Source organism: Centruroides vittatus, unplaced genomic scaffold (genome assembly GCF_030686945.1).
Source record: "Centruroides vittatus isolate TY-2023 unplaced genomic scaffold, ASM3068694v2 scaffold_435, whole genome shotgun sequence".
NCBI classification, from domain to species: Eukaryota; Metazoa; Arthropoda; class Arachnida; order Scorpiones; family Buthidae; genus Centruroides; species Centruroides vittatus.
Genome location: NW_027122708.1, coordinates 954,998 through 971,500, shown reverse-complemented (window position 1 = coordinate 971,500; position 16,503 = coordinate 954,998). Strand labels below are relative to the sequence as shown.

General features: G+C 25.0%; 1 protein-coding gene across 5 annotated transcripts in view; it reads right to left on the bottom strand.

Moving 5' to 3' along the window:
* The window catches only part of LOC136989037 (guanine nucleotide exchange factor DBS-like), a 177,298-nt gene that overhangs the window by 143,660 nt on the left and 17,135 nt on the right, over positions 1–16,503 (bottom strand). Inside the window, exon 1 of one of the 5 annotated variants that reach the window (XM_067287092.1) lies at positions 13,063–13,369. The exons of 3 other annotated variants lie outside the window; for them this stretch is intronic. Coding sequence is in view for 1 of the 2 variants with exons in the window: in XM_067287091.1 (XP_067143192.1) it covers positions 13,063–13,108 (46 nt within the window). In the remaining variant the exon portion in view is untranslated. Of the gene's footprint in view, positions 1–13,062; positions 13,370–16,503 lie in introns of those variants that run through there. One more of the 5 variants, XM_067287091.1, reaches the window with a different exon arrangement.

Genomic DNA, 16,503 nt, shown 5'->3' with positions numbered 1-16,503 from the left:
AACTAATGAGATATAAAACATGAAATACATCAGGTGAAGATGTAACAGATGTATGATTTAATAACAGCCAAACAGTTTGGTACTATCATTAATTTTTCTTCATGATCACGTATATTTCTAATATAAAACTGATTTATTAAGCAATTTAAAATTCAGTATTTTATTTTTTGTATGATATAAATTTATATACTTTAAAACATTTTATATAAAACCATGTATAAACTTTATTCATTTTTAAATATTAATATAATAATTACAATATTTATACTATATTTTATGCAATCAATAACTGATCAATAAAATTGAATATCATCATCAAAATAACAATTAATTTTATATAATTTAAATTATGTGAAAAATTTATTTAAAAATTCTTTATTTAAATTATGCATTATAAAAACTGAAAATTTTTTCCTATATATATTCAAGAGTAAAAAGCTCAAAAGTGCTGCATTAGATCTTCATTATAGTATTTTGTTAATTTAAATTTCCAAAATACTATTTAACATCATATTTTCTATTTTGCAATTAATTGACAGTTACTGCAATTAATTGCAATAACTGTTAATTTCTAACAAATATTTCAAGATTTTGGATTATTTTACTAGAAATCTAATAGAACCATAGGATTTAAATATGATAATAATCATAACAACAGTCACCTAATAAATTTTAAATCATTATCAAAAATAAATATCATATATATACATTAAGGTAACCAGATTTTGCAAACATACTACCTTCAGTGTGATTTACAAAAGACAAATTTATTTATTTAGCTGACTATACCTTTAATTGATTTCATATATAAGAGAATTTATTCAAACAAAACATATGTAAGTTCCCATTTTGATTTAATACATTTTAAAATTCTTCACAGGTATAGGTAAGATTTATTTCAATTGTCATTATAGCTAATAATGTTTCATCATTCAATTTAGTTTTCTCACAACTCCAAAACCCATTAGTTATTGAAAAAATCTTTCAATAATTGAATTTTTTCCTGATAAATAAATAGTGTGGCTTTAGTATCTTAAAAATACTTCAAGAAAATTTTTTTCAGTGTTTAAATGCTTATTTCCATTAGTCATCTATGTATTCCTATATTAGTTTGTTTCCATTTGTTTAATTTGTTCTGAATAAAAATATCCAGACTCCCTTAATTTCATAATATAGGCTAATTATACATAATGTTTTTTCATGATTCGTTTCCATATAATGAACAATTAATTTCTAAAATTACATCTATGCCTTACAGAAATAATAGAAAATTTATTTATGTTTTATTCATTATTATTTTTTTTGTTGAGAAATTACAATAAGAAAGTGCAATATTAAACAAGCAGTACAAAACCAGTACAAATCTGACAGTGCAAATTGTTTCAATGCAGTACTGTACTACCAAAAGCAGTATGTCTTATATATTGTATGTATATATTTGAGTATATATACTATATATAGATATAAGGTCAAAAATAAGCTTAAAACTCTATAAAGGTTTTACAAAATCTGCTTTGTTTTCAAGATATGGCCTGCCAAAATATCATACCAGAAACCAACTTTAAACCTCCCTGTAAAAACATACCATGATTTGTTTTCCACTCCTGTGTTATTTAGAGGGTAGAGATGAATGAGTTTTTAAAAAAAATTGTAAATGTCAATAACCAGTAAAATTTTCATTAAGTCTGACAACACTCAACATATGATCCTCTTCTATTGCCTCATTCCCTTGACATTTAGTTACTAAATTTAATAGCTTCAGTGTTCTATATATAGAAATAACTCTGCAAAGTTTCAAAATTTTTGGATCATGAGATATAATGCAAAATGCCAATACACAAGCACATACAGAATGTTGTAAAGGGTATTTTTACATTTTTGGGCTCCTGGAGTATCAAAATTTTGAGAAATATGAAAAACATGTAGATCAAAATTTGACTTATCTCCATACTTTCTGTGTATACTTTCCTTACATTATATTCTATAATAGCTAGGAAAATAATATATTAATATAATTTTCAATGTTTATAATCAATACACTCTATAAATAATTTTCATTTTATTTTCTTTTAAAAAATTTATAAAATTAAAAAAACATTTAAAAATAAATTTAAGTTGATATGCAATAAAATAAAAATAATTTAATAAACTGATTATTTAATTCACATTAACATTAACATCACATTTAAATTGATTATTAAACATCACATATTTAAAATACACAAAAAATTATAATTCTTTAAATTCAGATATATTAAAATTTAGGCATGCTTTACTCTTAATCTATCTAACTTTCAGGACTTTTTTAACTGAAAAAAGAAAGTTTATATAAGCAAATTTTAAGTTAAAAATTACATAATAATTAAGTATCTAGTCTATTTCATCATCTTATTTTATATAAATAGCATCCAAATGGTAAACAAACATCTTCAATAACTTCAAAATTCAAAAAACAAATAATTTGGATAAACATGGCATATATTGAAAAGAAAAAAAAGATAAATCAACCCTGCATCAATTTTCTTTTCTATTTTACTGTTTTTTCTCTGTATTTTCTGTGAAAATCTGACTAATGTAAGTTTTTTTCTACTGTATTTATTGTTGTAGATAAGATTATAAAGATTTTGATGAATTTATTGTGCTGTGTTTCAGTAAAAACTTTTTTATAGTTGACAAAACAAATAAACAAAATCTAGGTCTCTAAATTAGAATAATTGAATTTTCAAACTACACAGAATAAATATTCTCTTATTCATCTTATTCTATTTCAGAATTCAACTATATATTATTAATATTCTCTACTCATATTTATTATATATTGTATTTTATAGTATCTTTAGAATTTTAAAAATTTGTCTAATGAAGCTTATTAATCTAAAGTTATCATATTTTGAAAATATTAGGCCTCAAAAATTAATACATTAATGTCAATCAATAAGAACCAGAAACATTACAAAAGAAAGAGATTTAATAATCTAAAAATTTTCAGTTATATATATATATATATATCATCAAAGACAAACTAATAACTTCATTGGTTATTACTGTTTTAAAATAAATAAAAATTAAATATATTATTCATTTATTTGATTAAACTGTTGAATGTTAATATCCAAAACATCAGTATTCCCATTATTTAAAAAGTTATAATGCCTTCATTATTTAAGTTTTTTGGAGTTCATTTAAATAGTGTAAACATATTATATAATTTTTTCATTCAATTAAACTGCTCCAAGTTATTTAGTTATTTCAGCAGTTTATTTAAATAAAAATGTCATGTTATATTTGTTTTACATTTATTTTAAATTACTAATTTGTAATAAAGATGCTATTTCTTTGTCTCTAATAAGAGTTACATGTGACTGAAAATATTTAAACTATAAACTTTTTATTTTGGCGATTTTTCTTCTCTTCTCTCTTCTTTAACTGACATTAATAAGTATTAAAAAAACTGATAATACTTAATATATATATATATTAAAGTATTATCAGTTTTTATATATATTATATATATATATATATATTTAAAAATTATACTTATATATAAGCACAATTTTTTTTGTAAACTTTATCTATGCATATACTTATTTATTTACCTTAATAGAAAATTCATCATTTTGGTTTGAACTGGTAAAAATTATATAAAAATTAAAAGTTAATTAAATATATTTAATCTAAAATAAGACATTGAAGTTATAAATCTTGATTAAAAATTTTTTAATTGGATCAAAATTTGTAATTCAACTGAAATTAGAGAGATAAGATGAAATTTGATCTCTATAATTCAAATAAATGTCCAAATCAAAAATTTTTTAAAAAAACAATAAGAAAGCAAATAAGAATTCTTATCAATTCTTATTACGGTTAATGTTACCTTAGGTAGCCAAGATGGCGGCTCGTCTCTAATTCCAGCAAGGAAACAATGGGACGCATGTTTTAACTTAACCTAACCTAACCTATTCTAATAAATTACCATGATTATTAGCAACCAAATTATTAGAATAGGTTAGGTTAGGTTAGAACGTGTGTCCCACTGTTTCCTTGCTGGAATTAGAGACGAGCCACCATCTTGGCTACCTAAGGTAACATTAACCCTTATTACTTTTTAAAAAAATTTACTATATGCTATTATGCCATTAGTATACTATAATACATTATGTTAAACACACTATAAATTTTGAATTCTTTTAATTTCTAATATTTTATATGTAATAAAAACATCAATATATCATGATAATCAAAACTGAAAACAATTCTGAAAAATCTATGTAATACTAACTAGAATATCGTATCAATAAATTACAAGTTTCTTGAAGAAACTTTCTCATAATTTGTTGTTAATGGTATTGGTGAAGTAGGGATTTTAAAAGTTTTATTTTAATTCAATAATGCATAATATATATTAAATGAAGAATTAAATTTTTAAGTTATTCAAATATTACTATAGTTTGATCTTGTTTTGTACAGTGGTTGCATGTCAATAGATACTGCAAAAAAATAAAATTTTGCATAAATTTGTGTTCCACCCAAGTAGTCCCAGATAATTACATAGACACTTATGCAACCATTTACAATTAACACAAAAATGTTAAAATGTGTTTAAAATGTTTTACTAATGTTTTCATTATAATAAATAAAATTTTAGTTTGATGTTTCTTAATACAGTAAACAAAATTTTATTATACTATATTTTTCTTTATTATACTCAATACAATCATAAATGCTAACAACACCACAGTGAGTGGCATTCAATAGTTCTGTGTTTGGAGTGTTACAAGCTAGAGAAGCATGGTTTGACGACTTAACAGTCAGATTCAGTGGCACTAGGAGTGAATTAATCTAACCATTTATCATCTTGAAAACATGAATATTAATCCCACGTAACACAAGATCCTATTATTATATAAATATATACAATTATAATTCAGTTATAATTTGTGTCAAATATAGTGTTTCCAAGTACTCAGGAATAAAATCTGGGGCAAAATGAGTTCTTCCCAAAGGATACTGGAATGCTTTAATTCCAGAACATGCAATAGATGTGTAATTTTACTATGCCAGTTACTTAAAATGTTTAAAAGAGAAATACTTCATTGTAAGAAGTTTTTAGAATAACGTTCTCCCATCACTAGACGGCAGTCAAAAAAGTTCTGGGACAATCCTGGAAAACCAGGACATCTGATAACCCTAGTCAAATATTCAAATAACTGAAAGCAAAACTGTATGAGTTTGGTATATTAATTTAATAGTGAATTAATATTTTAAAAATATTGTCATTGCATAATAAACAACATATACATTATTGTAAATAATTTCTAATAAATAGAGGGAAAACTTTGTCCTAAAAAATAGTTTTACTTATTCTATTTTTAAAATCTGTTCACAAAAGATTTAAAGAAAAAATAAAGTACTGTATTTAAATTTCTTCATAGAAAGAATTTAAAGAGGAAGTTAAAAACAAATATTAGACTTCTGACATGGATAAAATACAAAATCTCGTGAGATTTGCAAATCTTAAGATTAATTCATACTAAGTATAGTGCTGCTATCATGCATGACAGTAAAGAATCTCAGGAAGCACTGTATATTTAATGAAAACAGAACAAGATATATTAATTAATCGACCTGGTTCAGCTTACTACTACTAGAGTGTACTGTTTAAGATGAATCAATAACAAGAATCTTGCTTAAAATTACTGAGTTCTTGAAACAATATTTATTATAAGAACTATTTCAAAATAATGTAGAATATGTTTTATGGAGTGGTATTCTAAGATACCAAAAATTTTTGCTGTTTTATAATTTTGAATTATGTATTTAGTATTTATTTGCTTATCTGAAATTTAAAAATAAATATTTTTATAGATAGTAACTATCACTATGCAAATATGAAATATTTCAATAAATAAGTTTGTTTATATTGCACATATTGCTTTATTTATGAAAAATGATTTATCCTAGTGGATGACCTAATAGGTCATCCAATTCATAAAGACAGCTGACTGCTTCTGAGCAACAAATTGAGGTAATACTTATTACATACATTAATTTCATTTTATTCCCATTAATTACATTCATTTATTTTATTGAATGTTTTCAAATATCTATTTTATTTGAAAATTTTTGATAAAAAAATTCAAATCAGTTCATTCAATTTCTTTAATTTTTAAAATACACCTTTATATTACAATATACAACTGAAAACATATAATTCCATATAATTTAATCATCTAAAAACCAAATATTTATCATTTGTCTTTTAGCTAACTAGCCTTTTAGGCATTATCATAGAAGTAATTTACAGCTAGTTGGATGCAATGGGAATATGTTAGTGTAATGAAATATGACTTCTATAACTTTTGCATTAATTTCACATTAATGATACACTATATCAAGGTTTCTTACAAGAGAAACTGATAATGGAGTCACCAGCTTTTTATTAGTGTAAGTCTAAACTATATTTAAAATTATTCTTCTTCCTCAACTCTTTTTTTTTTTTAATTATAATAAAGACTTCTAGTGATAAATTCAGCCAATCATTAATTCCTTAAACTAGCATAAAAATAGTCCTGCAAAATCCAACAATTTGGTTTTTTATTGTACAAATTCTTTTCAGATATAATGAAAATATACAAATAAAATTTTACAGAAAAAGTTTATAGAAATAGAAAAATATTTAATGCTGAGAACCTTTGACAAAAGAAAGATTAGAAAAGATTTTTCCATATACAGTATAATGCTATAGTTTGTGTTGAACAACAATGAAAGTTAGGAAATATATTAATTTAGCTCAATGATTTAACAGAAATTCATAATGACAAGGAAATATATTATTAATGTATAATATTTGTTAACAATTTCACTTTAAGATTTTGTTTTTAGATAAAGATCTATTTCAGTATTCTCTTTTGAAAATGACATTTTAGTATATCACTGACAATTATCTATTTGAGCAATGATTTATTCATTTTTATTTGAATTTGTAAGATATCTGAATAATACAAAGTCATTGACACAAAACCTTTTACAGTGTTGAATACAACAGAGAACCAACTAACGTTTTCAGCCTCCACCAAGGCCTTCTTCAGGTTGAGAACTAAATGATTATTCAGGGCCAGCATTTTGTCAGTGACTTTGTGTTACTCACTGCAGTGTTAATAGTAGAAGACGTTTATTGTATTATCTGAATAATGAAAATAATTTGTTAGTTATGTTAAAAACATAAAATTAACATAGTATTTTGTTTTTATTAAATAGAATTTAGAAAATGAAATATTCCACATTAGATCAAAAATAATAAAATTGTTAGAAATTGTTTTTGATATTAAAATAATCATGAAACATCTAAACAGTCCTTCACATTTCAATGGAGTTTATAACAAGCTATTTTAATGGCTTCTTTCTCTAAAATAAATTCAAAACAAAAACCTTTAAAGCAGCTATAACTTTTTAATGAAAGAATGTTTTTGACCATCTTAAATGGCCATTTTCAAGTATTAGAATGCAAGTAATTTAAAATACAAAGATATCTATGTACAGTACCTGTTAAAAGAAAAAAGTGTTTGAACATTAATAACATATAAAAATTAATAATAAATAAATGACGTTGATAAAAAATAAATAGAATAATTTTATTTTTATTTATTTATTGTTATTTCCATATTTTATTAAAATTCAAATGTTTATTTTTATTCTAATCTTTCTGTATTTAAATTAATTGTGTGTTAGAATCTAAAGATGGGTATTTAAGATGGTTAGAAATGTTCATTCATTAAAAATTTACTGCTGGATTTAAAAGTTTCTTGTTTTAAATTGATTCAAATTTATCTGATTGAACTGGTTCCTTTAAGATCATTTTCATTATTATTATTATTATTCAGGGCCAGCATAAACTTTTTGTGTGGCTAGATTCCAAAATTGTGCAAAGCTGAATAATGCAATTATATGTATGGTACAGTACCTCTAAATTTTACAACAACAAATCATTTATTATAAGTAAAGAGTACAAGTGTATACCTATATACAAGTTATTTTCAAACTTGTAGTTTGGGTAAACTACATATTTTTAGATTTTTAACTACATATTCTGCAATTGAATTTATTATACGTGTATGACACTATGCATAAAGCCCTGCAAAATTTACAATGAACTTTTTAGGGACTGTAGGCTTGATTCTAGGGAACACACTAAACCTGCATTGCACCAGCGTTGTTTCTATCCTTATATCAATTATATACTTGAATGATTAAATGATTATAAGATGACCTTATTTCATTACAAATTCCTATTGAGATGCAATTTATTATGTTAACATCAGTTAACAAGTTCTGGCTTACTGTAGTTTGATATCTCACTTACACTAACAAAGAATTTGTGTTATACCAGTATATGAAATTATTATGTAATATCAGAAGATAATGATTATTAAATTTACATTTTTATCTTCATCTTATACTAAAATAAAATATACTTTTTAATGTTTTACTATAAACTGTTGTCATTTTCTATTGGAAACAAATACAATCATTCAGATAGTTAGAAAAACTTTTGCATAAAATTAAACAATAGTTATTCAGTTAAGATAGTTTTGAAATTTAAAATTTATCATTTAACACAATTGTTTAATGGTGTTTTAAATGATAAATTGTATTTTAGTTTTTAGAAGTAGATAATAATTTGAAATTATAGATATTTTGGGATTTTTATAATAGATTTAATAATGTTAGGCCTTACAAAATGCATGTAACTAGATGATAAATACAATGACATAGCAAATTACATTTGATTTAAACAAAATTCTTCAGAGAAACACTACAAAGCAGTTTTGGGTGAATAAATTGATATGGGAGTTGTTTTATATAGTAAAATCATTGTCAGATTTGAAAAAAAAGTGTACTTATATTCTCACATATCCAAGTTTTACTAAATCAGGTAAATTAAAATTTAAGTTATCTTTTAGATAACTTAAATTTTAATTTACCTGAATTAATTTAGTAAAAATATATAACAATTATTTAATTCATGTTATGTCGTACTTAAAGTATTAATATAACCATGTTATATAACATTAAAAGTATATCATTCATTTTAAAATAACTTTACAATTAGCAGACACTAAACAATTCAGAATTATTCAGTTCAGCATTTATAAAAGATATGAAAAAATTACAAGAGTTCATACATTTTCAAGCTTAGACTCATCTTCCGGGGACTCTGTGTGTAAAAGGATTGAATCAAGAGTCTTTTCACTGAAGTTACTATAAGTGTTTTCTCTTTCTTTGTTTTAAGAAACAGTGAAGTAGTGACTGAGGCAATCAATGGCTTTCCTTTAGAGCAGAATTGATTTTTAAAAAGTAGTTGAAAAAACTGAAAACACTATAATAATTTTTTGTTTTTGTTTTTCAACAATTTCAATTACTTTAACATTAATTAATAATTAAAAAGTTTAGAAAAAGCATTTATTAAGTTTCAAATCTCTTAATAAATGTTTTTCAGTATTTATTCACTTGTCAGTAAGGTTAGTCACATCTATTAACAAAAGTCCTTTATTGTACAATTTATTTTTTTAAGACTCTCCACTTGCTAGTTTAATTGTTGAATTGATTGTGTGCAAGCTCAAAACAATGTCATGGAAGAACTGGGAGAATATGTTTAATTAATGTTGAGATACGTGGATGATGATATTGCTATTTGGAGAAACGATGGTATGGTTAGTCACTTTGTGCAGGCCTTCTCTAACACAAGCTGTGTACAATGTTTAACCCTGCAAAGATCAATGCTCAGAATAATAAGTGCATTTTTTGGATGTTTTAATTGGAAAGAAAATGGATATATAAGCAGAATTAGTATATAGTAAAAGTACATTTAAGCTTATTTATATTTCCATTGATTTGGAAAATTCTAGAAAGTATGTTTTAGTGGCATACATAGTCCTCATACATAGGGCAGTAAAAGTTACAACTGAGTATAATGATTGAGAAAGAATTTAATCTGATAGTGTGAATTAAGTATGAAATATTTCTTTTAAGTGAAAATGATAATTAAATTGCTAATTATATTCTCAAATCTTAAAATTAAAAACAAAAAAGATTATTATTGTAACTTCACAAAGTAAATAAGTGGAGAAAAAAACAGATAACAATCACATAACATATGTTTTACAATCAGAAAAAAATTAATAGAAATATAATTTGAAATCGAAAACTTATAAAACTAACAAAATCAATGAATAAGAAAAAATAAAAATAAAAAAAAACTTATTGCCAAATCAATTTTGACATTAAAGAAGATATTTTATTAGATTTGATGTTTCCTTAAATTATTCTTTATACAAGAATAAAGTATTAATTTTTGAATATAATCTCATAACTGTGTTTATGCTTTTACAATTTTCATTACTGAATTAATATATTTACAATTTTTAGAAATAAATTCTAATGAATAAAGAACAATTGTCTGTCAGCATTTGAAAGACATTTAATAACAGAAAAACTCACTAGTACTTTACACTACCTTAATGTCATCTTCAGGCAAGACAGATCAAACAGAACACACACAGATTTCAAAAGTTTTAAGTTGATTCTAATTCTATATACATCTAAAGGTATGATTTTTTTTATCAGATACATTTCAAACTGTAAGACACGTCAAAAACAAGCAGATAATCCTTAAATATTCTCAAGTGAAAAAATACTTCTCAAATTCATTACAAACTGTAAATGAACACTAACACATTTAAATTTATAAGGAAAACTTTACAATAAGGAATAACAAAATTTCAGAATACACAAAATAAATTATTTGAATTATAAAAATCCAGAAAAATGTGAAAACTGTTCATATAATACTTGAAAATTAAGCTTTTCATATTATAATACGGTTCAAAAAATGCTGTTTACTAAAATAATAATGAATTTTTTTTATCACTATAATACATATCCTTTTAATTTCTAATGTTATAAAACAGAAATAAAATTCCTAATAATTTTTCAAATCCAATTTTAAAAAACTCATGTAATGAAATATTTATTTAGTGCATTATATAATCAAATAAAATCATTCTATTCTTTAATTTATATAAATTATATTATTAATACACAATATATATCAATGTAATAATGTAAAATTTGAACAAATTCATTAATCATTCAAAAATTTTTACCAACTTTAAAAAATTTAGTATTTTTATTAAAAAGGTCAGTATTGAATTGTTTTTATAAATTTCAAAATCCACAAGAAATGAAATTTTGTTTTAAACAAAAATCACACAAACATGCAATTAAAAGTCACAGGGGAGATGGTCATAAAGGACGTCCACACTGGAAGGGAGGGGGTTAAGACAAGTCGGACAATGGGAGGGGAGGAGTTGAGCTTCAGTGGACGTCCGTTTATTTCATTAAATTTTCTAAATTTTTCAAAATTTCTTGTATGTTTCGTTTCTATCTGTGATATTTAGCATTTATAAATTGATAAAGGGGGTCGAGTTTTGCTGTACGTTGGAGGAGGGGAGGGGGTTACAGAAACTTTGACAAATTGGGTCAACAGGAGAAGGGGAAGTAAAATTTTCAAGAAAAATGTGCACGTAATTTATGGACAGTCCCTATGGATAAATATTACTTCAATATTTTTAGAAATATTTTTTAAAAGTTAATTTTCCTTCAAAGAAACTATATCTAATTTAAAAAATGTAATGATTTTATAAATACTAGGTTAATTACAATAAAAAGATACTAGTAATATTAATTTTGAAATATATATCAAAAATAGAACACATAAATTTTAAAAGTTTTTAAGATAAATCTAATTCCATATACTGTATATAAATTCACATATAGTATATTCTTGTTAATAAAACTAAACTCTATTTAATTACAAGGTGATAAAAAGTTCATTTGAAACCTTTATATAATTAATTCAGCACAACTTCAGAAAAAATTTTTTATGAAAAGGTTAATAATTATAATAATATATAATTTTGTTTTTAACTGATAATTTTTTATGTGATTATGAAACTTTTCTACTTCAGGAATTAATATGTTTAAAGTTATTTTACTACTAATAACTACAAAATTTTGCAAATTTATAATCATTGCATATTGCAAATGATATTAAAAATTTAAGATCATTTGCAAAATTTCTACAAATTTAATTTTTGGAAAATTAATTTGTTAATTATGTTTTAAGATAAAATATTAATTAAATGATCAATATATTTTAATTTATCAATTAGTAAATAACTGATGTTTTAATCATTTTATTGTTTAACTTCTATTTAAATTAGTAGCAATACATTTTAATTATAAGTAGTCATTAAAAAAAGTTTCAAGCTAAAACCAATTCATTTTGATAACTGAAATTTCTAATAAATACATTACACATGAAAATGATGTATAAAATGCAAAGTCACATACTAAAAATATTAGAATATTTATTATTTATTATTAAATAATTGAGATTGTATTGAGATGAAGTTACTCTTCCTCATTTTATATACTGTAGATCAAATAATTTAATCTTTATAATACTAAACAGTGATAAAATGGTTTTAAATTAGAAAAAAAAAAATGAGATTTGAAGTAAAAAGATAAACATGGAATTCAGAAATATAATGAAACTATTCAAAAATGCAATGTCAGATGTGAGAATTTTATATATTCTGTTTTGTATTTATTTATGTATATTAATTTTAAATACACGTGTTTAGAATATCTGATTTTCTTGTTAAATTGACAAATAACCACTTTCTTTGTTGCAGATTTAATATTGTATGTTAATTTATTTGAAGTGAAATAAGAAAAATAGCTTGACAAATTAAATTTATATAAATTGATAGCTTAAAAAGAGTTATTTGTGTCTACAACACAGCCAATGCAACTTTCAATATCAAATATATCTAATAGTTGCTATTTTAGTTTTTGAAAATAAACTAAACTACACCTCCTACAAAAGTTGAATATAAAAATAATATTTAAAAAATGAGAGAAAGAGGAAAAAAATAAAAACGCAATTTTATAATTTTTAATTAAAAATTCACTGTAAATACTATATTCATGTAAGTTTACCTGTTTCTGGAGGAATTTCTGTCTCTTTCATAACACCTGTATACATCAAAGAAGCTTATGCTTTACACCTGTACACAAGATATTGAATGCGATGCAAGAATAACTAAAACGCGATATGAAATACGCCGCGCAGCATTAACTATTTTCAAATGAGTCACGCTCCCCGCAGACAAGTATAACGGCACACCTGCGGCCTACAAATACCGGTGAAAGTCTTTCTACCAATGAAAAATCGTTGTCTACGAAGGAAGTAACAGCACGTTTATTATCTCATCGCAGTTTAAAAACTATTGCAATTCTCATTTAGAATACACGACAAACGAATAAAAATATTTACATTTTATCCAAATTTATAAAAGAAAAAAATCTAAAAAAAAAAAAGTTAGTTTTATATGACCTAATTATATAAAAATTGCAAAGAGTATTGTAATTTGTAACCTTGACTGTATATCATTAAATAATCCGACGGAATTATGGATTAAAAAGATCTTATTAAGTAACTTTTAAACAGAATACATTAGCTATTTGTTTCCTCTCGAGTACTGAATAGTGTTATAAATTTATTCCAGTGCGTGTATGCTTTTATGTTAGTCACGTGATGAATTGCATCACATTTAAAACTTGCTTTTACAGAATAGTATAATTAACTGATAAGGTAATATAGCTTTAGCTCCAGTAAATTAACTGCATTTTAAATATAATTATTCGCTTGATTTTTTTCTTTAATTAGTTTATTTTTAATATGTAATAGAACAGTGTTTCTCAAACTTTTTGGACCACGACCCCCCCTTATGCACTAAAAAATTTCAAAGGACCCCCGAAGAATAAGTATGTGTCAAAAAACATTCCGAGGGAGGGGGTTAGGCTCGTATTAAATATTTATATTATTTTTATTATTTATATGTGCAATTTATTTAAGTAAAAATTATTTTATATATTTTTTTATTTCTATTATTTCTAAACATGAATCCATAGTAAATTTATAAAATATTTGAAAAAATTGATCTGGCATCAATTTTTCAGCGACCCCCCAAATATTTTTCACGATCCCCACTTTGAGAATCACTGTAATAGAATATAGCCTGTATAATAGGTGGAATAGTCAAAGAATTTTATACGGCAATAGAATAAATTTTTGAGTTTTCGTCAAAATTAAGAATGCTGCCTAAGCGTAATAAAACTGATTATCAAAGCAATTTAAACGGAAAGAGAATTCCTAACCTTTGACTCTGAAGTAGGTCACCATATTATTTTATTTCTTTCTATTATTTCCCACTTTCTCCTTTGACCTATATTACAGAAAAATTTCCAAACTCTACCATTTTTTCCCCTACTCATAAAAATAAATAGGTGTCAATTTATTTTATGGGACTGATTTTAGAGATATCTAAAATTCTAGAATGAAAAATGTATTATTTACGAAAAACAACTATGTAAAGTTATTTATTTGATACAAGAAACACGTCACATCCTACATTAACATACAGTTTATATAAATATAAACCCATATATTCATCACGATGACAGACAACGACATCAATTCGTGACATTATTCATCTATCATACCGTCATATGTTAGAGTCATCTGGAGGTATCTGTTCATTGTGATGTCACGATCGCGAAAACTGAATTATAAACATTTATGCAACACAAGTGAGAACTGATACAGCTGTATGAAACGTGAATGATGGAAGAAGTTTATATTCCCCGACTTAATCAAATACATCATAATAGCTGTGATATAAAGACACTACATATTTCAAATATCAGTGATTTTAGCAACTATAGGTATATTTGAAAAAAATAAAATAAAATAAAATACAGTGTGTATATATATATTGATGTATGAAAATATTCAATGGACTAAACGTTTGCCAGAATTATTATTCATAAAAGCTAAACAGAACTATGAAAAGGAAAAGGTGACAAAAAATATTATCAATACTATCCTTTCCTTTCATTTCACGACAAATGATTCAATATCTACGTTTCATTTATATATATTTTAAAATTATTTGGAAACTTGAATTCAATAATTCATATACCAGCACAGCATCTCTCGTAAAGATCTTTATCCTGAAGAAAAATAGATGTAAACGGGAGAGAGAGAGAGAGAGAGAGAGAAAGAGAAGAAAGTTTATTTAAGCTAGCTCATATAAAATAAATTATTTTAAAATTTTATTTAGTGTATAGAAGAGCTTATCTCTCGATAACATACAATTTTTACGTTTTTTTTTTTTTTTTTTTTTTTTTGCCAGACTATATTCGTAAAATATTATACAGCATCACAGTAACCAAAAATAAAAAATATAGGCGTTTATATTATTTAAATGTATCGTTAATTATATTAGGCAATATAAGGACGTAGGCTTATATTCTAGAAATCTGCACACATTTCAGAGTTGTCTAAAATTCATTATTTATTTTAAAATGAGATTGTTTGGGTACGGATAGGTTGTTTAACGTTTAGATGACACGATTAGGATGCGATTCGAACTTCACTCTTAACCCGTTCCATTAACCTCTGGAAGTTTGGCCTTGATCCTGCTTTCCAACTCCTTTGCGGATCCAGATTCCCAATCACTTTCATAAGCTTTTTGCTTCGGGTGGTACCAAAATCTCTGAGGTTGAGAAACGTTTGGACCATTAGATTCACGTGAGATGTATCGAATTCCATAATGGTCCAACTTGGCAACCATGTCGGGCTGTAGCAATGTTTGGCCAGAAGACATCCTTGGTAAGGATAGTATTTTTTTAGGAAGGGTATTAGCCTTTTCTAAATGCATCCGTTGCCATACACTTCTTTGATGACGGAGAGCCGTAATCGGGCAACCAAGGCCCGTGAATGGCCCTTTCGACTGATTGTCAGCCAAACCAGAAGCTTCGGCAAAAACTTGGAGTGTCGTTTGAATTTGAGTTTAGGTTCCAAACCTAATACTTCTTTGGTGAAATAGTGATTCTTACCAACACATTCAGTTTCGTCAAAAGTGAAATAGGTCGACCATAACCACATCGGGATTTTTTTATCTCTTCGAGATTCCATCAAACAGCCTCCGCAGAAGGGTTTTTTATTTTTAGTAGCAAGTTGCTTCGTCGTATATTTTTGGAACAGACTTTCGCTTCTTGAGAATCATTTGACGTTCCTTCAGAATCCAGCGAACACAACCATGTGAAAATTTGAACTTTCTTCCCAATTTTCTAAGCATTTCTCTAACTTTTTCCAAGGCTTCTTGCTCCAGTAGTTTCTCTTCCTTTCGGTCATTTTCCTCCTCCTTCGGCTATTCCCCGTCCTTTCTGTAGATTCTCTTTGCTCTATCCTTGAAACGATGCTATACACCGTAGGCCTATACGTGGAACTCCCATTGCAGAAAAATGTTTAACTGTGTAAGACTTCCTATTTTTGTGAATATTGGTATAAAATCTACCAATTATATCTCTTCG